We start from the raw sequence: 27,696 nt of genomic DNA on the forward strand, positions 1-27,696 counted from the left end.
TCCATAGCAAAATCCGTAAATTCAGTGCCAGTAATGCATCCAGCGACTGGCATTGAATTTCCAGTTTAGATTTGGCCAGCCAAGACATAGCAGGCTAGGCCGATATTCAGTAGCTAGCCTGCTAAGTCTCAACAGCCAAAGATAGGCAACCCTTTTAGGTCAAACTTAGCAAGCCACTGAATATCAGCAGTGACCAGCTTTGTCATATGACATATCCAGTAACTAGCCAGTCCTATAAGCTGGATATTCAAGTTTATTTAGCGCTTGATATATCACCTATTGAGGATGTCTAGGCGGTATAGAATAATGCTCGTTAATAGGGATAAAAAAGAAAAAAGTGAGGCGAATAACAGTAGGAACAAACATTGGGAGCAAGAAAAATACAATTGATAGGAATATCACAGGATAGCTGGCGTGTGCTATTTAGCCAGCTGGAGCCATTCCCAGCCAGCTAAATAGCATTAAATATAAGCCTCAAGATTTCTGTACTCAGCAAATGCATGTAGCCTACTTCCTGGAGAATTCATTTACCCCCCCCCCCCAAAACAAAAAAAACAAAAAAAACAAAAAAAAAACAACCCCAACAAACAAACCAACCCAAACATATCATGGTTTTGTTGGGACCCTGTGAACTGTACAGAAAATCAGGTATATATATAGGACACAGAAATGGTGATTCCATAAGCCTATTGCATCAAAAAGAAGGACTTTCTGTTTTCAAACACATATTGTCAGTCAAACGATGCCCTTACCCTTGAGAAAACTGTCCTAATTTAGAAGGGCTGGATATGAGCATCTGTGGTGAATCAACTTTTCTAAGCAGATCATAAGGAAAACCCTGAACAAGGGCTTGCATATATGCTGCACAGCGCTGCATGAATTCTAACATCTGAAAAGTAATACAAGGTGCATTTTAACATTTGATAACCAAAGAAAAACATGAATCTATGAATCCACTTTTCAGGGGTGGTACTTTATTTGTATACTTTAAGTAGCATCAGTACACTTTATGTACTCTATTATTGTGCTGGCCTAAATTAAATGGATAATATATTTATTAGTTACTGACTTGTACTGCTAAAAGAATATATTCTCGAAACTCCTGTGAAATGTCGCAAATCCTTCCTCTATATCTATAGCTTTTATGCATATAACCACGATTGTGTATTTTATGCATGGAAGTTACATGTAAGTCTTTTTGAATATCAGGCCCTACAGTTCTAAGGGCCCCTTTTATGGTAGCGAGTCCTGGCATGGCAAATGTGACGCAGCCCATAGGAACTGAATGAGCTACATTGCATTTGACACATGGGAATCACTACCGTAGCTTTGTAAGAGTCCCTAAGTTTGAAAGGAAAGCTGATTGTCAGTGAATACATGAACCTTTCCATTAGACTGGCCTACACAGTGTGTGTGGCACTGTTATTTTCTCATTCTGATCGTATGTCTCGCACCATGACTGCATAGTTACCACTGTATAGAGAGTTAACACCATTAAAAATCTAATTGAGCAGAAAGAGTTTAAAGTATTTAAAATATATCTGATGATCTTTGACATATTTTACTCCACAATACTCAAATGCAATAGCAAAACTGATAACTAAAATGCTGGAGCTTAATCTACCTTGAGAGAGTCCAAAGGAGAGCAACGAAACTGGTAAAAGGGCTGGAACACTGCCCATACGCCGAGAGGTTGGATAGGCTGGGGCTCTTCTCTCTGGAAAAAAGGAGGCTCAGGGGAGATATGATAGAGACCTTCAAGATCATGAGGGGCATAGAGAGGGTGGATAGGGACAGATTCTTCAGGCTGAAGGGGACAACAGGTACGAGGGGGCATTCGGAGAAACTGAAGGGAGATAGGTTCAAAACAAATGCAAGGAAGTTTTTTTTCACCCAAAGGGTCGTGGACACTTGGAATGCGCTACCGGAGGAAGTGATCAGGCAGAGTACGGTACAGGGATTCAAACAGGGATTGGACGGATTCCTGAGGGATAAAGGGATCGTGGGATACTGAGGGAGGAGCTGGGATGTAACACAAGTATAGAAAGCTAACCAGGTAATAAGTATAGAAACCCAACAGGTCGTGCATGTGCAAGACCGGAGGGTTAGGACTACGATGGGAAGATAGGACTTCAATGAGAAACCAAGGTGGCAAGGGAGCCCCTTCTGGTGATTCAGACAGGTCGTGACCTGTTTGGGCCGCCGCGGGAGCGGACTGCCGGGCAGGATGGACCTATGGTCTGACCCGGCGGAGGCACTGCTTATGTTCTTATGTTCTTACCTATGTACAACGCTAGCACTTCAGCAACTGCTGAAAAACAGATCTGAGTTTTAGTCCCCTAGAACTGTCAAAAATGTCAATGAACACGAAAGCAATGCTTTACACCTGTAATAGGTTTTTTCTGTACAGAGCAGGACCAATCAGGCACACAAGTGGACGACATCATCTAAAGGCACCAGGATGGAACAGTTCTCCCAACAATCAAAGCTACTGCAAAGTTCTAAGTTTGTATGGCCCTTCCTACATAAATAAATAACCCTGCTGGACCAAGTTGTTTTATTAAGTACTTTATTTTCATTTGAATAGCTTGTAAAATATTTTCTACATGGGAGAAAAAGACCTCAAGCGCCCGCAGCTGCTTATTATTATAACTTGTCTTGATAAGTCAGCTGTATGCGGGCTATCACCGGTCAAAACACCCCTTTCTTTGGTTTTTTTTTGTTTTTTCTATTGAAATTAATCTTTTATAATTCTTTTTCTCTTTTGTCATTTTTCTTTCTTTGATTTCTGCATTTTTATTCAAATCTCCATTATAGGAACCCTTTACCCAACATCATTTATACTTAGCTTGGGATATTTATTGTCCAGCTTGATGGGTGCGACGGAGCGTCCCTGTTTCGCTCTTCATATTACAGAAGAGCTTCTACATAAAGCAATCCCTTCATTCTCTCAGTTCTAAGAAGGAAGGCAACTCTTAGGGTCTAGAGAGGGATCATATGACTTATCAATCCTACTGTCTATGGAAAACACTTGTTACAGGTAAGAAACATTGCACTTTTCTGTCAATAAGAAGTACTGACTCAAGTACACAAGTAGATGATTCTCAAGTACTGAATCATTCAGTGTTGTATATAATTGACTACTGTCCATTCCAGCATTTTAGAGGGCAGTACTGAAGTTCCTTAAACTGAAGCCTGTGGAAGTGAATTGAAGATGACTGCACTTTAGGCCTGAAAGCATAACACGAGACTTGTGTCTCTTTAGAAGATACCTGGCACTGATCATGTGTGGACTGACTCTTTAAACCACAAATCATGAAATAAGAGACAGCATCCATTTAAAATAATCTGCCAAGAGTGCAGAAAAGTCAGCTGACTTTTGCACAAGCAAGAGTCTTATCTCCACTATACTTAACAATGTCTCTTGGTGGCTTTCAGAACATCATTTAGTCCTAATTCAACAACGCAATCAGCTGTGTGCTGGATTACAGGTCAAAGCATTCCCCCTTCAGAGGTCCCTTTGCTGTTTGGAATGACAATGCAACCAGTAGAACAGTTTAAATATTTAGGTATCATTCTTGATTCAAAGTTGACTTTTTTGAAACAAATTTCTTCAGTTTTAAAAACTGGATTCCTTGCCCTGTGTAAACTGAGATTAGTTAGGGAACCCTTGGACTTCAATTCCTTGTACACATTGTTCCATGCCTTTATTGGATCATGTATTGATTACTGCATTATCATCTATGCAGGTCTTCAAAAATTGGAAATTAAAATTTACAAATATGACGACTAGGGGATATGCCCTGGAAGTAAAATCCATAAGCTGCCATTAAGGTAGATCCAGAGAAAAGTCACTGCTTATCCTTGGGATCAGAAACATTGAATCTTGCTACTTCTTGGGATTCTGCTACATACTTGTGACTTGGCTTGACCACTATTGAAAGCAGGATGCCGAGCTTGATGAACCTTTGTCTGATCCAGTATAGCACTTCTTGTGTACTATTTGTTTTCAGGAGGCTTAAATATTTGAATGATTAATGTCATTTAAAGATTCATATGCAAAAGTGGAATACAGTACTTATTCATAGCCGCTTGAACCAACTGCAACACATCCGTGGGTAGAAAAGGGAACAGGCATCTACAGCCTTAAGAGGTATCCCTTTACAACCTTGGACTAGTGTGAGGCTGATATATACCTGCTGATCTATGGAGAAAGCAAAATTGCATACCTGTAAAAATTCTTCATGGACAGCAGGATTACTTGACCATACAAATCCCCCACCACCCCCTCTTCGTTAAAGCTGTCTACTACTAATAAAATCAACTGACAGGACAAGAGAGTTTAGTCTAAAGCAGGAGTTCTCACCCCAGTCCTCAGGACACACCTAGCTAGTTAGGTTTTCAGGATATCCACGATAATTATGCATGGAGATTATTTGCATTCAATGGGAGGTACAGCATGCAAATCTATCTCATTATTATCTGACTGATTAGGTATATCCTGAGGACTATGTTGAGGACCCCTGATTTAAAGGCAGGAGCAAGATGGGTTTCTGCCAGGTGCTTATGACCTAGACTGGCCACTGCTGGAAGCAAGATACTGGGCTAGATGTACCATTGGCCTGATCCAATATGGCTATCCTTATGTAAGATGCAAACACTCAGAAAAGCATTTTATGGAGAACAAACTTAGCAACATCAGATGATGTCACCAACAGATGGTGTCACCAGCCACAATCTATAAAGAACCCAAGTTATAGGTAAGCAACATCACTGTCCCACTGCATGATGTTACCTATTTAAATGCAGTATTAATTTTGCTTGTTGACAGAAATAATAACTACTGCTCAGAAGCTGATGTTCTGTGACATACAGTAAAACCTTAGTTTACAAGCATAATTGTAATCTAAAACACTCGTATATCAAAGCGAATTTCCCCATAAGAAATAATGGAAACTCCACAATCCAAAAGCTTTAATACAAAATGCTGTATGTACTCGTATTTCAAGACCTTGCTTGTTTAGAACAGTCACAACACTCCTGCAGTGTCAGAAAGAGAGAGAGAACCATCGGCTCAGTTGTGATGTGTGTATACTGTATGTACTTGTATTGCAAGACCTTGCTTGTTTAGAACAGTCACTACACTCCTGCAGTGTCAGAAAGAGAGAGAGAACCATCGGATCAGTTGTGATGAAGTGATGTGTATATACTGTATGTACTTGTAATGCAAGACCTTGCTTGTTTAGAACAGTCACTACACTCCTTCAATGTCAGAAAGAGAGAGAGAAGAACCATCGGCTCAGTTGTGATGTGTGTATACTGTATGTACTTGTATTGCAAGACCTTGCTTGTTTAGAACAGTCACTACACTCCTGCAGTGTCAGAAAGAGAGAAAGAAGAACTATCGGCTCAGTTGTGATGTGTGTATACTGTATGTACTTGTATTGCAAGACCTTGCTTGTTTAGAACAGTCACTACACTCCTGCAGTGTCAGAAAAAGAGAACCATCGGATCAGTTGTGATGAAGTGATGTGTATATACTGTATGTACTTGTAATGCAAGACCTTGCTTGTTTAGAACAGTCACTACACTCCTTCAATGTCAGAAAGAGAGAGAGAAGAACCATCGGCTCAGTTGTGATGTGTGTATACTGTATGTACTTGTATTGCAAGACCTTGCTTGTTTAGAACAGTCACTACACTCCTGCAGTGTCAGAAAGAAAGAGAGAAGAACCATCGGCTCAGTTGTGATGTGTGTATACTGTATGTACTTGTATTGCAAGACCTTGCTTGTTTAGAACAGTCACTACACTCCTGCAGTGTCAGAAAAAGAGAGAAGAACCATCGGCTCAGTTGTGATGTGTGTATACTGTATGTACTTGTATTGCAAGACCTTGCTTGTTTAGAACAGTCACTACACTCCTGCAGTGTCAGAGAGAGAGAAAGAAGAACTATCGGCTCAGTTGTGATGTGTGTATACTGTATGTACTTGTATTGCAAGACCTTGCTTGTTTAGAACAGTCACTACACTCCTGCAGTGTCAGAAAGAGAGAGAGAACCATCGGATCAGTTGTGATGAAGTGATGTGTGTATACTGTATGTACTTGTAATGCAAGACCTTGCTTGTTTAGAACAGTCACTACACTCATTCAATGTCAGAAAGAGAGAGAGAAGAACCATCGGCTCAGTTGTGATGAAGTGATGTGTGTATACTGTATAGAAACATAGAAACATAGAAGGTGACGGCAGATAAGGGCCAAGGCCCATCAAGTCTGCCCACATCAATGACCCTCCCCTACCTCCCTTTGCGAAGAGATCCCACCTTTCGATCCCATTTAGCTTTAAAATCAGGCACACTGCTGGCCTCAATCACCTGCATCGGAAGACCATTCCATCGATCCACCACCCTCTCGGTGAAGAAGTATTTCCTGGTATCGCCATGTAATGTCCCTCCCCTGATTTTCCATGGATGCCCTCGTGTTGACGTGGGTTCCTTGAAGAAGAAGATATCCTCCCCCACCTCGATACGGCGCGTGAGGTACTTGAATGTCTCGATCATGTCCCCCCTCTCCCTGCGTTCCTCTAGGGAGTAGAGCTGCAGTTTATTCAGCCGTTCCTCATACGGGAGATCCCTGAGCCCCGTGACCATCCGTGTGGCCATTCGCTGGACCGACTCAAGTCTCAGCACATCTTTGCGGTAATGTGGTCTCCAGAATTGTACACAGTATTCCAGATGGGGTCTCACCATGCACCTATATAATGGCATTATGACTTCGGGCTTACGGCTAACGAAACTCCTTCGTATGCAACCCATGATTTGTCTGGCTTTAGATGAAGCTTTCTCCACCTGAGTTGCAATCTTCATGTCCTCACTGATGATTACCCCTAAGTCTCGTTCCGCTACAGTTCTCTCTAGGATCTCACCATTAAGAGTGTAAGTCTTACATGGATTTTTGTTGCCAAGGTGCATGACCTTGCATTTTTTGGCATTGAAGTTTAGTTGCCAGGTCCTGGACCAATTCTCCAGTAGGAGGAGGTCGTGTGCCATACTATCGGTCTTGGATTTGTTGTCAGGTCCTGTTGTGTTCTTGTCCACTATATTGCATAATTTGGCATCATCGGCGAATAACGTTAATTTACCCTGAAGCCCTTCAGCCAAGTCCCTTATGAAGATGTTGAACAAGATTGGGCCCAAGACCGAGCCCTGCGGCACTCCACTTAACACCTCTGTCGTTTCGGAGGGGGAGCCATTCCCCACCACCCTCTGAAGTCTACCTCCTAGCCAGTCCCCCACCCATGTAGTCAAGGTATCTCCCAAACCTATAGAGCTCATCTTGCTCAACAACCTGCGGTGTGGTACACTATCGAATGCTTTGCTGAAATCTAAGTACACGACGTCCAGGGACTCCCCAATATCCAGCTTCCTCGTCACCCAGTCAAAGAAGCTGATCAGGTTGGATTGACAGGACCTCCCCTTTGTAAACCCATGTTGACGGGGATCTCGCAGATTCCCCTCGTTAAGGACCGCATCCAATTGGTGTTTTATTAGAGTTTCCAGTATTTTGCTTACTATTGATGTGAGACTCACTGGTCTGTAGTTCGTAGCTTCCGTCCTACTTCCTTTTTTGTGGAGTGGAATGACATTAGCCGTTTTCCAGTCTAGCGGGACTTTTCCTTTGCTAAGGGAGAGATTGAAGAGTGTTGATAGTGGTTTCGCCAAGGTGTCTTTTAACTCTCTGAGTACTCTGGGGTGTATGTTGTTTGGCCCCATGGCTTTGTGAACCTTGAGTTTGGATAGTTCACTGTAGACACTATTGGGCGTTATCTCGAAGCTGCAAAACGGGTCTATCGAGCTATCCCCTGTTGGTAGTTGAGGGCCGGATCCCTGCGCCTCACGGGTGAAAACTGAGCAAAAGTATTCATTTAACAGTTTAGCCTTCTCGGAGTCCGATTCTACATAGTTCCCATCCGGTTTCCTAAGGCGTACTATCCCTCCTGTGTTCCTGTTTCTATCACTAATATACCTAAAGAATGCTTTATCGCCCTTTTTGATATTCTTTGCTAGATTCTCCTCCACCTGCAATTTGGCCTCTCTGACTGCTGTTTTGACGGTTCTTGACTTGGCCAGATAGTCTTCTATGTACTTGTATTGCAAGAACTTGCTTGTTTAGAATAGTCACTACACTCCTGCAGTGTCAGAGAGAGAGAGAGAGAGTGCGAGAACCATTTGCTCAATTGTGATGTGTGTATACTGTATGTACTTGTATTGCAAGATCTTGCTTGTATATCAAGTTAAAATTTAATAAAATGTTTTGCTTGTCTTGCAAAACACTTGCATACCAAGTTACTTGCAATCCAAGGTTTTACTGTACTTTAATATCTACATCAGTTCTATTAGCTACTGTAATTAGGAAGAAAACTGGAATCCTACTAAACACTAATGCTGATATAAAGATGTCTGTATAGTCCTGAATGCTCTTATATTACAACATTTAGCTTTTGCAGATCCTTCAAAAGATATGACTACAGTACAAACCTACCGGCCCACTGCGCTCCTTTCCAGCAGTAACAGCCCAAGTGTGTGGGCTTCTTCCATCTTTATCATGCAGCCGCAAATCACCCCCTACATCCAACAGTTTACTGAGAATCCACTGATTACATGAAAAGGCTGCTGCATGAACTGGTGTACTTCCATCATAACAGCGGCTACAAAATATAACACGCAGGATTATTCTCTCTTCATTAGTTAAAACAGAAAAAAACAAAGAAAGTAGCAAAAAAAACACAAAAAAAAACAACCTGATAACTATGTAAGATATAGCAAAAATTCACATTAAAACATTATAATTACAAAAACAAGAAGGCAAGGTTACTTATATGTAATTTTTTTTCTCTATGGACAAGTAGGATAAGTTAGCCATACATATGGTGACATCATCGCCAGATGACATCATTCCATGTGTGGCTGACTCATCCTGCTTGTCCACAGAATGAAATAATTATACTATAAATCAAATGGCAGAAAACAAATCAATATTCAGTGGAGCAGGCCACCTTGTGAACTTTAAAGCAGTGATTCCCAAACTAGATACTGCTAAACCCCTTCCCTATCAGAGCAAGTTCTAGCTAGTTGGGAGTAGGGATGATTCTCATTTGTTCCTGCCCATGCCAGTTCCACTGAAAAGAAAAAAAAGGATATGCTGGTTTTTTTCATTTTGTTATTTTGCATGCACAAAATGTTCATAAAATCAATTAATGAAATTGAACAAATTGGCTATTTGAGGACAAAGGAATCAAATTGGATATGGAAGTATTGGCATACAGCCAGAAACATTGAAGAGTTTTATCCACTAAGGCCCTGATTCTGCAAAGTGCGTCCCGATTATAGGCAGCTGTAGGCATCCTAAAGCTGTCTAATCAGCCAATCGGGAGGGGCCTTAGGCGCTTGGGCCAATCAGGCCCTAGGATCCTGTGGATTGGACATGGGAGGGGCGGGCCCGCCTCATTTGGACAGAGGCGGGCCTGCTGGCCAGATGGTGCAAAGACCCGTCCGGCCAACTTGGAGGTAAGCCTGAAGGGGGTTCATTGGGGGGGTCCGGCAGGAGAGGTTGGGCACCCTCCTACCGGCTATCTTCGGGAGGCCGTTGGGGGGGGTCCGGAGAGGGCAGTAGAGGCATTTTGTTTGGGAGGTCATGGGGGGAGTCCGGCAGGAGGGGTTGGGTACCCTCCTGCCGCCGATCTTCAGGGGGGGTTCTTTCGCTGGTGCGATCATCGGGGGTGGGGTAGGGAGACTGACGGCTGTAGCCACAGCCACTATACTAATCGCGGCAGAGAGATCCCTTGCCACGATTAAGTATAGAGGCCGCGTCTAAACAAACCCGATTCTGTAACCGGCATCTGCAACATGGACATCAGTTACAAAATTGGGTTTACTTTGGGTGGGTTTTGTTCCGATTTTGTATTGGATGCCCGGGACGGACATCCTATACAGAATCTGGGCCTAAATGTCTATTGACAAAGGCCCTGATTCTATAAAGCAGGGGTGTCCAACCTGTGGCTCAAGGGCCTCATGCAGCCCCGTGAAGTATTTTGTGCATCCCCGGTTGAGGGCAATGCAGTGTTTTCCTCTGCTGCCCCCGGGTGTTTACCATCTTGCCGGCTCCCTCCTGTGTCTTGCTGCAGCGTTTGAAAGTTTGTGCGGCCCCAGAAACATTTTTTTTGGCCAATGCAGCACAGTGAAGCCAAAAGGTTGGACACCCCTGCTATAAAGGGTGCCTAAGTCATGCCTAAAGTTAGGCATGCTTTAGGCGTCCAATCTAAGTAGTTAATAAGCCAATTAAGGGTCTTAACAAGCGATAATTGGTACTTAAGCGTCCAAAGGACGTAGACGCAGCCACAATTTTATGGACGCTCATGTTTAAAACTTGCGCCCCAAGGGCGTGGCTTGGACGCGCATGAGGAAGGTCGGCTAATAAGTGAGCTCCGAAGAAAAAGACCTTGAAAGTCTGCAAAAAGTCTAAAAGAATTAAAAAAAAAAAAAAAATAAGAAAAACCTTGGATTAAATAAAGAAGATAAGTTAAAAGGATGGCAACAGGAAAACAAAACAAGAATGACTTTGCGTTGTCTGGTAGCAGTAAAAGAGCAAAACCGGAACAGGAGACAGGTTCAAAAATGACAGATATAGAAGTAATAAAAGAACTGAAGGAAATAAAGGAAATGCTATCAGTTTTAACAAAAAAAGTTACGAATATATCGGAGGACATTTCAACGCTAAACAAAAAAATGGATCTCCTGGAATTAAAATCAAATAATCTAGAAGAAAGAATAATGTTTGTAGAAGAAGAAGCAAGTTACAGTCGAACGGATAGAAAAAAAATAGAAATACTTACTAAAGAGATTGAAGATTACTCTAATCGAGAAAGAAGAAGTAATGTCCGTTTGATTGGACTACCGGAAGGAGCAGAAAAGGGAAATCCGGTAGTCTTTATTGAAAATCTGTTACCCAAACTACTTCCGATAAAAACAAAATATCCCATAGAGGTAGAAAGAGCACATAGAGTGCCTATGAAGAGAGGAGAAAATCAACATGGACCAAGACCATTTATATTCAAACTATTGCGCCACCAACAGGTCTTAGAAATACTTCAACTAGCAAAACAAAATAAAGGTCTTAAATATCAAGATGCTTATATCCACTTTGTTCCTGATTTTGCTAAAAACACAGCAATAAAAAGGAAAAAGTTGTTGGAATTGAGGCCAAAACTAAGAGAACTGGGTGCAAAGTTTGGTTTAATGTATCCCGCAAACATGAAGGTTACCATCGGAAATAAAACTTTTACATTTGATGATGCTGAGAAACTAGAGAAATTTATTCAAACTCAAGAAGTGCCTATGTCATCCTAATTTTGAATGATATGTCTTTAACTTATTAGTTAGAACTGTTGGAAAATATATTATATTATATCATCATATATTAATTATATAGAGAAAAATAACTTTAAAGAAGAAATTTACTATATTTCAAAAAGCAACGACTTAGAATGTTTTTAATTAGCTTCAAATATATTCTTTTCAACGTCTCTCTTACAATAGAACTAGAATGTAAAAGACATTCTATAATGTAAATGAAGATATTAAATGGCTTAATACAATTATACATTTGTAAGTTTTACAGGAAATAATTATAATTATAATATACAATATAAAAAGAAAGAAAGTTGATAAATATTTAGATGATTTTAATATAGAAAAGATAATTATAACTAAAAGCCTGTTTTGAAAATTGATTACGGACAGAAAAGATTGAAGGGAATATCAGAGGTATTATAAAAAAAATAAAAAAATTGAGGAAAGTGGTTTTTCGGGTAGGGTTTTTCTTTTCCTATGGGGGGACTGCTGCGGAATCTCACACCGGACATATATATATCCTTGTTTGAATTGTTTTTCCTCTTCTCTCTTCAAAATGTCTTAAAAACTTAAAAACTTACAATCCCGAAGGTCTCTGCGTGAGGAACACAGGAAATGGATTTTTTTACATACCGGAAACATAATATGAACGTATAACATAAAATATAAGAAGAAAAAGAAATCAGAAATTGGATTATAAGAACATTGGAAGATCGTAAAGAACTATTCAATTCATTCTCCTTAGGAAAAGAAGAAGAAAGAAGACAAGGAAAGAGAAGAAAATAAAAGTGAGAAGAGAGGAAGAGAGAGACAGATAAGTGAGAAAACGATGTATTTGAATGGTGTGTGATTTTAGCGGTGATCTCTCATGGGGGAGGAGATTCTCTATTTATGAAACTATTGTTCCTATATCATTATGTTCCCATATTAATGATATTACTATGATAAAATATAAGTTGAGGGAAAAAAAAAAAGCATTTTAGGCTACAATTAAAGATAAATAATATATTTATTTATTTGTTATTTAAAATATTCAATCTAAATTTAACAGAAAAGAGGAGATATAAATATATCAATAATAAAAATTAAAAAAAAGATATTAATGATTTAATGGTATTGAATATAGAATATTTAAGGTATCCTAAGAAAAGTATATGAAACTGACTTAATTCATAGATATATAATATATGAATTATTTACATTTTAATATTATTTTAATATTTAGTGACTTAAATTGAATTTGGAAAGTTTTATGGTCTTCTTGGAGTGTGTTATGGCTGATCTTGATATGCGTGAGGCCAAGTATACACTACTTTTGCTAAATAGGGAGGGAGGGGAGGGGGGTAGGAAAAGGGGGATGAAATTAATTAAAGAAAATCATAAAAGTAAGGGTTTAATAATAAATAAAGGAATAAATATTAAACATGTGTGGATGTCTGATCAAAACTTTTATTATAGATTTCTACTTCAAATATTACTTATTAAATTAGATGGCTCTTAAAATTTATTCTCTTAATGTCAATGGTCTTAACCATCCAATCAAACGAAAGAAAATACTAGATTTTCTTCATAAGCAAAACGCTGATATTTATTTCATACAAGAGACGCACCTGTCAGGTATTGAATCTAATAAACTAATAGGGGGTTGGGTGTCCAAATGTTTTTTTGCACCGGCTATTGGAAAAAAAGCAGGAGTAGCTATTCTCATAAATAAAAAATGTATAGCAGATTTCAAGTTAATAAAATTTGATTCACTAGGAAGATGGGTACATATTAAAATGGATCTGAGAAATACAACCCTGGATTTATTCAATTTATATGCTCCTAATTCAAATCAAATGGAGTTTTTCAAAAATATTCAGCAGATATTACTACCACTGGCTGCTTCTAATTTAGTAGTAGCTGGAGATTTCAATGCTGTAATGGATCCTATTTTGGATAAAAAACCAAGTAAAATTATGAAATCATTAGGATTAGATAATTTGATACAATCTTGTGATTTAATAGATATATGGCGTATCCTTCATTTTAATGATCAGGAATATTCTTTTTGTTCTCAGGTCCATAAATCCTTTTCAAGAATTGATTATATATTTGTTTCTAATAATATAGCACAAAAAGTAATGAAAGCAATTATTGATCCTATTATCATTTCAGACCATGCTGGTGTGTGGATTGATCTGCAGAACGATATATCAGTTTATTCTAAACCAATTTGGAGATTTGATAATGCTTTGCTTGCAGACATGAAATTTATAGAAAATATTAAAGAAAAAATGCATGAATTTTTTCAAATCAATAATTCGGATAACATAAATATTGAAATTTTATGGGACGCTTATAAAGCAACAATGAGAGGAAATATAATATCATACTCTGCATATATGAAAAAACAACTTAAAAAACAATTTATAAAATTAGAACAAGAAATTAAATTATTAGAACAAAAATTAATTGTAAAATGGGAACATGATACATTGCAGAAATTATTAAAAACAAAAGTTAAATATAATGAGATTTCCTCTCAATTTGTAAGGAAAGATATGTTCTGTCGGCAAGTGCAGTATTATGGAAATTCAAATAAAGCTGGGAGATTGTTAGCGAATTTTATCAAAGCAAAAAAAAGAAAATCTAAGATTATTGCAATTAAGGATAAGCGGGGCAATACACACAATAGCATTGAAAATATTATAAAACAATTTCTTGATTTTTATAAGGATTTATATACTTCTGATACTTATGAAAATAAAGAACAAGATGGTATAGAACTTTTAAAATCATTTATTGGACCAAATATTCCGAATCATATAAAAGGAAGCTTAGAAGAACATATATCTTTAAAAGAAATAGAATCAGCATTGAAAGCTCTTAGAGTTGGATCCGCTCCAGGTGGAGATGGATATACTGTTGAATTTTATAAAACATTTCAAAAAACTTTATTACCTTATCTATTAAATTTATATCAATATCAAATAAACAATGGAAATATATCAGGAACTATGGCTGATTCTGTTATAATTGTCTTGCCAAAACCAAACAGGGATCCGACATTGATAACAAACTACAGACCTATATCTTTATTAAATGTAGACGCTAAATTGATTGCTAAAATATTAGCTATAAGATTAGCAAAAGCTCTTCCTTTTATCATCGATGTACATCAAACAGGATTTGTTGCTAAAAGACATTCTTCACATAATACTAGATTAGCATTTCATTCTTTAAATTTAGCAAAAAATTTGAATGATCCAGCATTTCTAATATCATTAGATGCAGAAAAAGCATTTGATAGAGTGGAATGGAAGTTTATGTATCAAACTTTAGAATGGTTTGGTATAGGACCTGGTTTTATTAAGATGATTCAAACGCTGTATAGCTCCCCTAGAGCAAGATTAAATATAAACAATAACTTATCTGATAAATTTAACTTGCTAAGGGGAGTTAGACAGGGTTGTCCTTTATTTCCCTTACTTTTTGATATCGTTCTGGAACCCTTATTAATTGCAATAAATCAAACTAAGGGAATAAAGGGAATCACATTTTCTAATTGGGAATTTAAATTATCTGCGTACGCAGATGATATTTTACTATATTTAAGAGAACCAGAAGACACCATTCCATGTCTACTTAACTTAATAGAAAAGTTTGGAAAATTTTCTGGATATAAAATCAATTGGGAAAAATCTGAAGTTCTCCCAATTAATGTTCATTGTAATAAGGGATTATTTGACTCATATTCATTTAAATGGAAAGAAGAAGGACTAAAATATTTAGGAATTCTAATAAAAAATACAATTGAGGACACAGTAAAAGAAAATGAAAAAATTTTATTAAAAAAAATAACAGAAATGTGTGAGCAATGGAATCCTTTACATCTTTCTTGGTGGGGAAGAGTCCAAACAATTAAAATGATGATTTTACCTGTAATTTGTTATCAAATGAGTATGATCCCAATATTTTTTCAGGGGTCATTTTACAAAAAGTTAAACAGTATACTTACAAAATTTGTTTGGTTTGGGAAAAGACCCAGACTCGCTTTAATATCATTACAAAAAACAATTAAAGAGGGAGGGGTAAATTTTCCAAATTTCTATAGGTACCATCAATCTTATATTTTAAGACAGGGTATGTATTGGATCCTCCCAGATCTCATGGAAAATGTACCAGACTGGTTATATTTAGAATGGCGGCTCATGTTCCCTTTACATCCAGAACATTTAATTAGTATAACAATGCCTAGGAGATATAAAGACAACAGAATTCTAATAGATACATGGAAAACACTAAGATTTATAAGCAATTTATCACCAGATCCATTGGCTAAATCTTTAAATCAATCTATTTGGGTAAACTCCAGGATCAAAATTGGTGGATTTAAAATAATATGGAAACAATGGATAATAGCAGGTATACGATCTTTAAAAGATGTAATAGTAAACGGATCACTGCTTAGTTTTTCACAATTGCAACAAAAATTTGGATTAAACAAGACACAATATTATAAATGGATGCAATTGAAGCAGGCTATTCAGGAAGGGTTCCCTGAATGGAAGAATCTTAACACTCAGTATAGTTTGCAAATCCTATGTTTTCAAACGGATTTTCTAGGACACCAAGCCGCTAAATGGTATAAGATTATATATGGCTTTTTAAACAAAAAAAAGAGAACAGGACTTAGGGACATTTGGAGTATTGAGATAGGACAGATAATTTCTCCATCTCAATGGCAAAAATTTTGGTCCTGGAGAATACATACTACAAGGTCAGCATCTATGAGTCAAACATGGTTGTTTTTATTACATAGAGTTTTATGGACCCCTACGAGATTACAAAAAATAGATAGTAGTAAATCTAATAGATGCTGGCATTGTAAGATAGAAGTGGGGACATTGGATCATTTACTTTTCTTTTGTCCCTCTATTAATTCCTTTTGGAAATTAATTTGGCCCCAAATTAATAATTTATTAGAAAATCATGTTGGACTCTCATATGATACAATATTATTTGGAACAGCAATGAGAAAACAGAGTCCGATATCAGCTAACAATAATAAACTTTTATTAATATTAACAGGGGTCGCCATTCAGCAAATTACTCAGAACTGGAAAGATTACACTAAATTAAATTACACTTTCTGGTGGAATTCAATTTGTAATATATATAAAATGGAAAAAGTATTGGCATTACAACAAGGATATATTCAAAAATTCAATAAAATATGGGGACCATTGACTAATTTTTCTACAGATCAGATATCATAACACATGTACAGAGCATATAGGGGGGGAAGGGAGGGAAAACTTTTGCAATAATATTATGTTATATAATTCTGATAAAGAATTATTTTTATTTACAATGTAAGAACATTTATTAATAATTTCAAGTGTTTATAATAATTGAATGTAATACATGTAGGGCCACTACTCAGACTGGATGGGGGTCACGAGTGGTGTTCCGCAGGGCTCAGGGCTCGGGCCGCTGCTATTTAATATATTCATAAATGATCTAGAAACAGGCACGAAGTGTGAGATAATAAAATTTGCGGACGATACAAAACTATTTAGTGGAGCTGGGACTAAAGAGGAATGCGAAGAATTGCAAAGGGACTTGAACAAATTGGGGGAATGGGCGGCGAGATGGCAGATGAAGTTCAACGTTGAGAAATGTAAAGTATTGCATGTTGGAAACAGAAACCCGAGGTACAACTATACGATGGGAGGGATATTATTGAATGAGAGCAACCAAGAAAGGGACTTGGGGGTAATGGTGGACATGACAATGAAGCCGACGGCACAGTGCGCAACAGCCGCTAAAAAAGCAAATAGAATGCTAGGCATAATCAAGAAGGGTATTACAACAAGGACAAAAGAAGTTATCCTGCCATTGTATCGGGCGATGGTGCGCCCGCATCTGGAATACTGCGTCCAATATTGGTCTCCGTACCTTAGGAAGGATATGGCGTTACTCGAGAGGGTTCAGAGGAGAGCGACACACTTGATAAAAGGGATGGAAAACCTCTCATACGCTGAGAGATTGGAGAAACTGGGTCTCTTTTCCCTGGAGAAGAGGAGACTTAGAGGGGATATGATAGAGACTTATAAGATCATGAAGGGCATAGAGAGAGTAGAGAAGGACAGATTCTTCAAACTTTCGAAAAATAAAAGAACAAGAGGACACTTGGAAAAGTTGAAAGGGGACAGATTTAAAACGAATGCTAGGAAGTTCTTCTTTACCCAACGAGTGGTGGACACCTGGAATGCGCTTCCAGAGGGAGTAATAGGGCAGGGTACAGTACAGGGGTTTAAGAAAGGATTGGACAATTTCCTGCTGGAAAAGGGGATAGAGGGGTATAAATAGAGGATTACTGCACAGGTCCTGGACCTGTTGGGCCGCCGCGTGAGCGGACTGCTGGGCATGATGGACCTCAGGTCTGACCCAGCAGAGGCATTGCTTATGTTCTTATGTTCTTATGTATTTCACTTGATGTAAGAATTTAAAAATAAAAAATTTATTTATAAAAAAAATAAAAAATAAAAACTTGCGCCCAACTCAATAGGTGTGGGATAGGCATGGTTTGGGCAATGACTCAATTTGGGCATCTTTGATTCATTTACATAACACTGAGCGACCTAGGGCATCCATATGATGCCTATATTGTAGGCGAATGAAAACCAGGTCTACTTTTGAGCTTAGTTTGGGCTTCAAATAAATTTATTTATTTATTTATTTAGATTTTTATCCCGTCCTCCCAGTAGCTCAGAACGGCCTACAAGCAAACATTCACAGGGAGTACACTTGGACAATACAAAAACTATACAGCAGTTTAAGTACAAGGACTATACAGCAATTTAAGTACAGGTTAAGAATGGACTATTCAGCACTTTAAGTACAAGGACTATACGGCAATTTAAGTACAGGTTATGAATGGACTATACAGCAATTTAAGTACAGGTTAAAAATGGACTATACAGCAGTTTAAGTACAGGTTAAGAATGAACTATACAGCAATTTAAGTAGGGGATCAGAATGGAGAAAAGAGGGTAGAAGGGAGGGGGAGTTTAGGGAGGGTGAGGGGTAGATTGCAGTTATAATTTTAGTTGAAGAGGAGGGTCTTTACCGCTTTCCGGAAGGTCATCAGTGAGTTTTGTAATCTGATGTGCGGGGGGAGTTGGTTCCAGAGTTGGGGGATGAAGTGGTTGTAGGAGCGTTTGCGGGTGGTTTCTAACAGTAGGGAACGTCTTGGGGGGGGATGTATAGGCGTTTCTCCATTTCTGAGCAGAGGTGGCGGGTGGGGGTGTACAGGGTTAGCTTGGATTCTATGTAGGCAGAGGTGTTGACGTAAATTCTTTTATGTGCTATTACCAGGACCTTGAATGCACAGCGTTGGTTAATTGGAAGCCAGTGCTCTGCGCAGAGGGCTGGGGAGATGGGATCGCAGTAGTTGAGGCTGTGTAGGAGGTGGATTGCTGCATTTTGTACCCGCTGGAGGCGCTTGAGATCTTTTTTGGCTACTTCCTTAAATAGGGAGTTGCAGTAATCCGTCCTGGTGAGGACACAGGGGTAGAGGAGTTGGGCTAGGTCCAATGTGGAGATGTAGGGTTTGATCCTTCTCAGTTGGCGGAGGTAGTAGAAGGAAGTAGAGACTATTTGAGTTCTATGGACGGAATTTAAGCACTCTTTGGACATCCTTAATGCAATCTGCTAAATAGCTCTCTGGGATTTTATTTTTGCTTTATTAAGCTCAAAATACATTTAATAAGGCACCACATAAACACAAATAGGGCACTATTTGCTAATTAGAGGAAAAGATCCATTAACTAAAGCACAGCACATGAAAAACACAGCTTTATGTTTCTTTCTAAAAAGCTACCCTTTTCTTCTGACTAAACAGTGCTCCAATCAGCTCATTCTTGAAAGCAAAGAAAGCACATGAAAAAAATATATAGATGCATACATAACTTCATTTGCAAAAGCTTAAAAACAGAAAAAACAGATACAGACCTTAGCATGGCTTCTACTTCATTGCAAATGGAGGTTTGCAGCTGCACAATGGTGACCTCATTGTGAGATCATCAAGATGCACCTGCAAGGTAGAATTATACAATTAAAATATGTGCTGGAGGAGCTGGTTGGGATTTGAACTTATGACATCTGGAAGAGAAGCACAGGGCTTTTACTTAATGAGCTCTAGCAGCTTCCAAGTAGGTGTCGCTGACTGCTGACTGCCCTGTGATGATAGCTTAGAGATCTAGAGCGCACACTAATTTCGTGTGCATTAAGACCCTAATGCACATTAGTAAAAGGAGCCCCTAGTTTTATAATTGCTATGCACCTTGCTAGCTCACTCTGTAGTGTCTTATATACCGCAATTCTCTGCAAGCAATACAGGAAAAGAAAAAAATATAATAACAAAGGCAATGGATTGAATATAACAAACTGGTTAGGGACTAACTACGGGAACCGCCAGCAGTGGAGGTAACTGCTCCGACGCTCATAGAATTCCTATCAGCGTTGGAGCAGTTACCGCCACTGCCAGCGCTAAAACCCGCGCTATGCGTTCATAAAGGAGGGGGTTAGCGAGCCTTTTCTGTAACAGAAAAATGAATCCTATGTAGGAATACACTGCTGTTCCGCCAATAGTTAAAAACACACTTGTTTGTTCAGGCATTTTATTTTATGTTTTACTGATTATATAGTAAGATGGAGATTCTGCTTGAAATACACATTACACTATTATTTTGAATAGGAGAGTGTGAGCAGCACAGTGTTGTTTTTTTATGTCCATTTTTATCTTAATGTTTATTATACATGTACTATCTATGACCTGCCTAGGTCATATGTGGGATAAAACTTTTTTAAAGTAAAAAAAAAAAATCAGACACGTAAAAGAACTGAAACAGACCTTTGAAATTCTGTAATACAAAAAATTGTTCCTGCATACCAGTAGCACAAATTCTGATAAAGCCCTGCTGTGTGGACAGCACAAGGAAGAAAAGCCCCCACTTGTTGTCTCTCCCCAGGCCTTAGAGACACATCCCCTTTTCCAATGAATATAATTGCCCATCACAGCATCAGCAAGTAGAGAGTGCTTGGAGTGGGGCCAGAGATCATTTCTTTTGTCCCCTCCAATAAAAAGGATGTTCCGCTGCCCTTGGTACAAGAATCCTTAATTTGAATTTATGCTGCTACTTTACAAGAACTCCTATTCTTTAGTCTGATAAATGCATAGTTTGATTTATTTGAAAGACACTTACTGGTTAGGATCCGATCCGTACTCCAACAGAAGATTAACTAACTTAGCAAGATCTAGCAAAGCAGCTATAAACAGCGGTGTCTGGCCCAATGAGTTCACTGTATCAGGACAAATACCTAAAGACAAAATATGCTGCATATAAACAATGAATCCGTTTTAAAACATGTCTTTAAAATGAGCAGTGATTAGCGCACGCACTGCGCACTGCGTCAACCTCGCTCTTAGGTGTTTAGGAATAATTAAAATGATGCAGATATTTCCAAAATCAGATATTGGCTTTATTTTATCATCACAACTTTCAGGAGGCATCTTGCATCAGGAGATATCATATAATGTCAGAAATATCAATGCACATCTCTCCTGACAAATATGATTCTCTCAGAGCCCCTGCCACAAGGTTTTCTTACATACTTTTAGTATGACATCATACTTGTCAGCCAATCAGCCAACAGAGGCGGTCCTTAGGTTTGAACAAAGAAAATTCCTTTTGACATAGAAAAAAGTTTCAAAAATCATATTTTTGTTTACATTAATTTCTGAATATGCATAAAACATTATAACATACCCAATACACACTTTGTCATTCTCAAAAAGCTTAAATTAAACAGTTTGTCTGTTAAAACCAGCCTACATTTCTGCTTTCAGCATCTGTTGAAAAGCAATTTTACTTACCGTAACAGTTGTTATCCAGGGACAGCAGGCAGCTATTCTCACTAGTGGGTGATGTCATCCGACAGAGCCCCGATACGGACGTCTCACAAGCATGTCTTGCTTGAAGAAACTCAGAAGTTTTGAGATGCCAGTGCCTTCCCGCCCGATGGTCCGGGCGTGTCTCCTCAGTTCAGGTAGCTAGCAGAGAAGCCAACCCAGGGGAGGTGGGTGGGACGTGAGAATAGCTGCCTGCTGTCCCTGGATAACAACTGTTACGGTAAGTAACATTGCTTTATCCCAGGACAAGCAGGCAGGTATTCTCACTAGTGGGTGACCTCCAAGCTAACCTCAATGGGATGGAGGGAGAATTGGCAACTTAGGAGAATAAATTTTGTAACACTGTTTGGCCAAACTGTCCATCCCTTCTGGAGAAAGTATCCAGACAATAATGAGAGGTGAATGTATGAACCAAGGACCAAGTGGCAGCCTTACAAATTTCCTCAATCGGTGTCGAGCTGAGGAAAGCTACAGAGGCCGCCATTGCTCTGACCTTATGGGCTGTGACCTTATAGGGAAGGGGTAATCCAGCCTAGGCATAGCAGAAAGAGATACAAGCCGCCATCCAGTTGGAGATGGTGCGCTTCGATACAGGTCGTCCCAACTTGTTTGGATCAAAGGAGACGAAAAGTTGAGGTGCAGTTCTGTGTGGCTTGGTGCGATCCAGGTAGAAAGCCAAAGCACGTTTACAGTCCAGAGTGTGAAGAGCTGATTCTCCAGGTTGAGAATGAGGCTTTGGAAAAAAAACAGGACGAACTATGGATTGGTTGAGATAAAATTCAGAGACCACTTTAGGCAGGAATTTCGGATGAGTGCGGAGGACCACCTTGTCATGATGGAATAATGTGAAAGGAGGATCCGCCACCAAGGCCTGAAGCTCACTGACCCTGCGAGCAGACGTGAGGGCCACTAGAAAAACCACTTTCCAAATAAGAAACTTTAGTGGAGCCTTGTTGAGAGGCTCAAAAGGCGGTTTCATAAGCTGAGAAAGGACAACATTGAGATCCCAAACCACTGGAGGAGGTTTTAGAGGAGGATTGAAATGTTAAAGTCATTTCATAAATCTGGAAACCACAGGATGAGCAGAGAGAGGTTTCCCTTGTAGAGGCTGATGGAAAGCCGCAATAGCACTCAGGTGGACTCGTATAGACGTAGACTTGAGACCAGACTGAGACAGGTGTAGAAGGTAGTCCAAAACAGAGGATAGGGAGGCTCGCTGAGGCTCCTTAGAATTGGAAACACACCATGAAGAAAATCTAGTCCATTTTTGGGAGTAGCATTGTCGAGTAGCAGGCTTCCTGGAAGCCTCCAAGACATCCCTCACCGCTTGGGAAAACTGGTGAGGAGTTACGTTGAGAGGAACCAAGCTGTCAGGTGGAGAGACTGCAGGTTGGGATGAAGCAGAGATCCCTGATGCTGAGTAAGCAGTGAAGGAATCACTGGAAGAAGGAATGGCTCCCTGCCGCTGAGTCGAAGTAGAAGGGAGAACCAAGATTGTCTGGGCCACCGAGGAGCGATCAGAATCATGGTGGCATGGTCGGACTTCAGCTTGACCAGAGTCTTTTGAATGAGAGGAAAGGGAGGAAACGCATACAGAAAGCGATTCCCCCAATCCAGCAGAAAGGCATCTGCCTCGAGACGATGAGGAGTGTAGATCCTGGAGCAGAATTGAGGCAGCTTGAAGTTGTGGGGAGCCGCAAAGAGGTCTATCTGAGGCGTCCCCCACTGTGCAAATATCTGATGAAGGGGCTTGGAATGGAGAGTCCATTCGTGAGGCTGGAGAAGACGACTCAGGTTGTCTGCCAAGACATTGTCCTTCCCCTGAATGTAGACAGCTTTGAGGAAGGCATTGTAGTGAACCGCCCAATCCCAGACTCTGAGAGCTTCCTGGCAGAGGGAGGCCGAGCCCGTGCCCCCCTGCTTGTTGACATAATGCATGGCGACCTGATTGTCTGTGCGAATGAGGACCACCATGTCGTGGAGCAGATGTTGAAAAGCTTGAAGAGCATTGAAGATGGCTCTGAGCTCCAGAAGATTGATTTGATGGAGTCGGTCCGCACCGGTCCAGAATCCCTGAGTGCAAAGACCATCCAGATGAGCTCCCCAGGCATAGGTCGATGAATCGGTTGTGAGAACCTTCTGGTGGGGAGGAGTGTGAAACAGCAAACCTCTGGATAGATTCGAAGAGGTCATCCACCAAAGTAGAGACTGCCGAAGAGCAGGAGTGACTACGATGTGCCGAGTCAACGGATCTGACACCTGAGTCCATTGAGAAGCCAGGGTCCACTGAGGAATTCTGAGATGGAGTCTGGCAAAAGGCGTCACATGAACTGTAGAGGCCATGTGGCCCAGGAGGACCATCATGTGTCTCGCTGAGATGGACTGGCGAGAAGACACAGACTGGCAGAGATGAAGAAGAGCATCCATGTGTTGAGGAGGAAGGAATGCTCTGAGTCGAATGGTGTCCAGGACTGCTCCGATGAATGGGAGAGACTAGGTAGGCTGTAGATGAGATTTGGGGAAGTTGATCTCGAAGCCCAAACTCTGCAGGAAGTAAATAGTGGCCAGGGTCGCAGAGATGACCTCTGGAGCCGAGGGGGCCTTGATGAGCCAGTCGTCGAGGTAGGGAAATACTTGAAGACCTCTGTTCCGGAGTGCCGCGGCCACCACTACCAGACACTTCATGAAGACTCTGGGAGACGAGGATAGGCCGAATGGAAGCACTCGATACTGTAGATGTAGATGTCCCACCCGAAATCTGAGGAACTTGCGAGAGCCGGATGAATGGGAATGTGAGTGTAGGCCTCCTTGAGATCTAGAGAGCATAACCAGTCGTTCTGCTCGATGAGGGGATAGAGAGAAGCTAGGGTCAGCATGCGAAATCTCTCTTTGACCAAGAACTTGTTGAGGACCCTGAGGTCCAGAATGGGCCGCAGGTCGCCCGTCTTCTTCGGGACAAGGAAGTACCAGGAGTAAAACCCCCGGTTGTGCTGGTCCACAGGGACCGGCTCGACGGCACGAAGCCGGAGCAAAGCTTGAGCTTTCTGAAGAAGAAGGGCGGTCTGAGTCAAGTTTGAACGATACTCTCTTGGAGGGTGGTCCGGGGGGGACCCAATGGAATTGCAGAGAGTACCCTTCCTTGATGATGGTAAGGACCCAGAGGTAATAGCCGTCCATCGATGGAAAAAATGATGGAGGCGACCCCCAATGGGGAAAACAGGGAATGGCAGAACGAGGTTGGTTATGCTCCCTAAGAGAGAGTCAAAAAGGCTGAGTGGCCTTAGGGACATTAGACGGTTGAGGCTTCTGCGGAGCCTTTTGCGGAGGCTGTCGTTTTGCAGGCTGCCTGGCAGCTGGAGCTTGCCTCGCAGTGTAACGCCTCTGATAGATCAAGGGCGGTCTGGCAGGTCGAGACTGTTGAGGCTTAGGCTTAGGCCGAAGAATAGACTGAAAAGATTTTTCATGGTCAGAGAGCTTCTTCGTCACAGTCTCGATAGACTCGTCAAATAAATCCGCTCCCGCACAAGGAACATTGGCCAGCCTGTCCTGGAGGTTCGGGTCCATGTCAATGGTGCGAAGACAGGCCAGACGACGCATGGCCACGGAGCAGGCAGCAGCTCGAGCCGAGAGCTCGAAGTCGTCATAGGAGGACAAAGCGATGGGACCAGACGTGATCCATCCCAGGATACTAAGGGAGCTCAGAGAGGTTCTGGCGAGTCCTATTAAAGACTTGTTCAACAAATCTCTGGAGACGGGAGTGATTCCTGGGGATTGGAGGAGAGCGGATGTGGTCCCTATTCATAAAAGTGGTCACAGGGATGAAGCAGGAAACTACAGGCCGGTGAGCCTCACTTCAGTTGTTGGAAAAATAATGGAAGTGTTGCTGAAAGAAAGGATAGTGTATTTCCTTGAATCTAATGGGTTACAGGATCAGAGGCAACATGGCTTTACAAAAGGTAAATCGTGCCAAACGAACCTGATTGAATTTTTTGATTGGGTGACCAGAGAGCTGGATCGAGGACATATGCTAGATGTAATTTACTTGGATTTCAGCAAAGCCTTTGATACAGTTCCTCATAAGAGGCTGTTGAACAAACTTGAAGGGCTGAAGTTAGGACCCAAAGTGGTGAACTGGGTCAGAAACTGGCTGTCGGACAGACGCCAGAGGGTGGTGGTTAATGGAAGTCGCTCGAAGGAAGGAAAGGTGACTAGTGGAGTCCCTCAGGGTTCGGTGCTGGGGCCAATCCTGTTCAATATGTATGTAAGTGACATTGCTGAAGGGTTAGAAGGAAAAGTGTGCCTTTTTGCAGATGATACCAAGATTTGTAACAGAGTAGACACCGAAGAGGGAGTGGAAAATATGAAAAAGGATCTGCAAAAGTTAGAGGAATGGTCTAATGCCTGGCAACTAAAATTCAATGCAAAGAAATGCAGAGTAATGCATTTGGGGATTAATAATAGGAAGGAACCGTATATGCTGGGAGGAGAGAAGCTGATATGCACGGACGGGGAGAGGGACCTTGGGGTGATAGTGTCCGAAGATCTAAAGGCGAAAAAACAGTGTGACAAGGCAGTGGCTGCTGCCAGAAGGATTCTGGGCTGTATAAAGAGAGGCGTAGTCAGTAGAAGGAAGAAGGTGTTGATGCCCCTGTACAGGTCATTGGTGAGGCCCCACTTGGAGTATTGTGTTCAGTTTTGGAGACCGTATCTGGCGAAAGACGTAAGAAGACTTGAGGCGGTCCAGAGGAGGGCGACGAAAATGATAGGAGGCTTGCGCCAGAAGACGTATGAGGAGAGACTGGAAGCCCTGAATATGTATACCCTAGAGGAAAGGAGAGACAGGGGAGATATGATTCAGACGTTCAAATACTTAAAGGGTATTAACGTAGAACAAAATCTTTTCCAGAGAAAGGAAAATGGTAAAACCAGAGGACATAATTTGAGGTTGAGGGGTGGTAGATTCAGGGGCAATGTTAGGAAATTCTACTTTACGGAGAGGGTGGTGGATGCCTGGAATGCGCTCCCGAGAGAGGTGGTGGAGAGTAAAACTGTGACTGAGTTCAAAGAAGCGTGGGATGAACACAGAAGATTTAGAATCAGAAAATAATATTAAAGATTGAACTAGGCCAGTTACTGGGCAGACTTGTACGGTCTGTGTCTGTGCATGGCCGTTTGGAGGAGGATGGGCAGGGGAGGACTTCAATGGCTGGGAGGGTGTAGATGGGCTGGAGTCTTAACAGAGATTTCGGCAGTTGGAACCCAAGCACAGTACCGGGTAAAGCTTTGGATTCTCGCCCAGAAATAGCTAAGAAGAAAAAAAAAAAATAATAATAATAATTTAAATTGAATCAGGTTGGGCAGACTGGATGGACCATTCGGGTCTTTATCTGCCGTCATCTACTATGTTACTATGTTACTATGTTACTAGGACTGCATCAATTGAAGGCGCAGCTGGGACAGCGAAGCAACAACTTCTTCAAACTCGAAGCAAGCCTGAGATTCAATGTGAGGCGTGAATTTCCGAAGCACAGGCAGGAAAAACTCCAAATAAGAAGCAAAATGGAACGTATAATTAAGAACTCTGGAAGCCATCATCGAGTTCTGGTATATCCGCCTGCCAAACTTGTCCATGGTCCTGCCCTCGCGCCCCGGAGGCACCGAGGCATACACCTGGGACGGATGAGACCGCTTGAGGGACGATTCGACCAGCAGGGATTGGTGGGAAAGTTGAGGGCCCTCGAACCCCTTGTGATGGACCGTGCGGTATCGGGCATCTAACTTGCCGGGGACCGCAGGAATGGAGTATGGCGTCTCAAAACATCTCATGAACGTTTGGTCGAGAAGTTTGTGGAGAGGTAGGCGAAGAGACTCCGCAGGAGGATGAGGCAAATGCATGGTGTCGAGGTATTCCTTGGAGTACCGTGAACCGGTGTCCAAAGTAATGTCGAGGTCATCCGCCATCTGCCGGAGGAAGGAAGAAAAAGACAATTGATCCACCAGCACCGGTCTCCGAGAAGGACTAGACGAAGTCGAGGCCTCGGGGTCCAAAGAGACCTGGGAGCAACAGGGAGAATAAGAGGTGGATGGTTCCTCATACTCCGGCCTCTGCGGAGGGGACATATCTGAGGAAGAGTACCCCAGGCGTGGCTGGTTCTTCTGTGGCGAAACCTCCGAGTGCCTCGAGGAGTGCCGTGAGGAATGCCTGGACCGATGCCCCTCCCGGTGTCTGGAGGGGGATCTAGAATGATGATGCTTAGCATGGTCCCCTGATGCCTCTAGCGAGCAGATGGGACTCGAGGCCGTGGATCGAAGAGGCAGGAGATTCGACA

At 41.1% G+C, this 27,696-nt stretch overlaps 1 protein-coding gene across 6 annotated transcripts in view; it reads right to left on the minus strand.

The window, feature by feature from the left end:
- Positions 1-27,696, minus strand: part of TEX14 (testis expressed 14, intercellular bridge forming factor) — a 311,576-nt gene that overhangs the window by 275,513 nt on the left and 8,367 nt on the right. For all 6 annotated transcript variants that reach the window (XM_033922951.1, XM_033922948.1, XM_033922949.1 and 3 more), the window contains 3 exons: positions 20,661-20,775; positions 8,540-8,705; positions 753-889 (listed from right to left, as the gene is read on the minus strand). In XM_033922951.1, the coding sequence (XP_033778842.1) occupies positions 753-889; positions 8,540-8,705; positions 20,661-20,775 (418 nt within the window). The remainder of the gene's footprint in view (positions 1-752; positions 890-8,539; positions 8,706-20,660; positions 20,776-27,696) is intronic.

Source organism: Geotrypetes seraphini, chromosome 15 (genome assembly GCF_902459505.1).
Source record: "Geotrypetes seraphini chromosome 15, aGeoSer1.1, whole genome shotgun sequence".
NCBI classification, from domain to species: domain Eukaryota; kingdom Metazoa; phylum Chordata; class Amphibia; order Gymnophiona; family Dermophiidae; genus Geotrypetes; species Geotrypetes seraphini.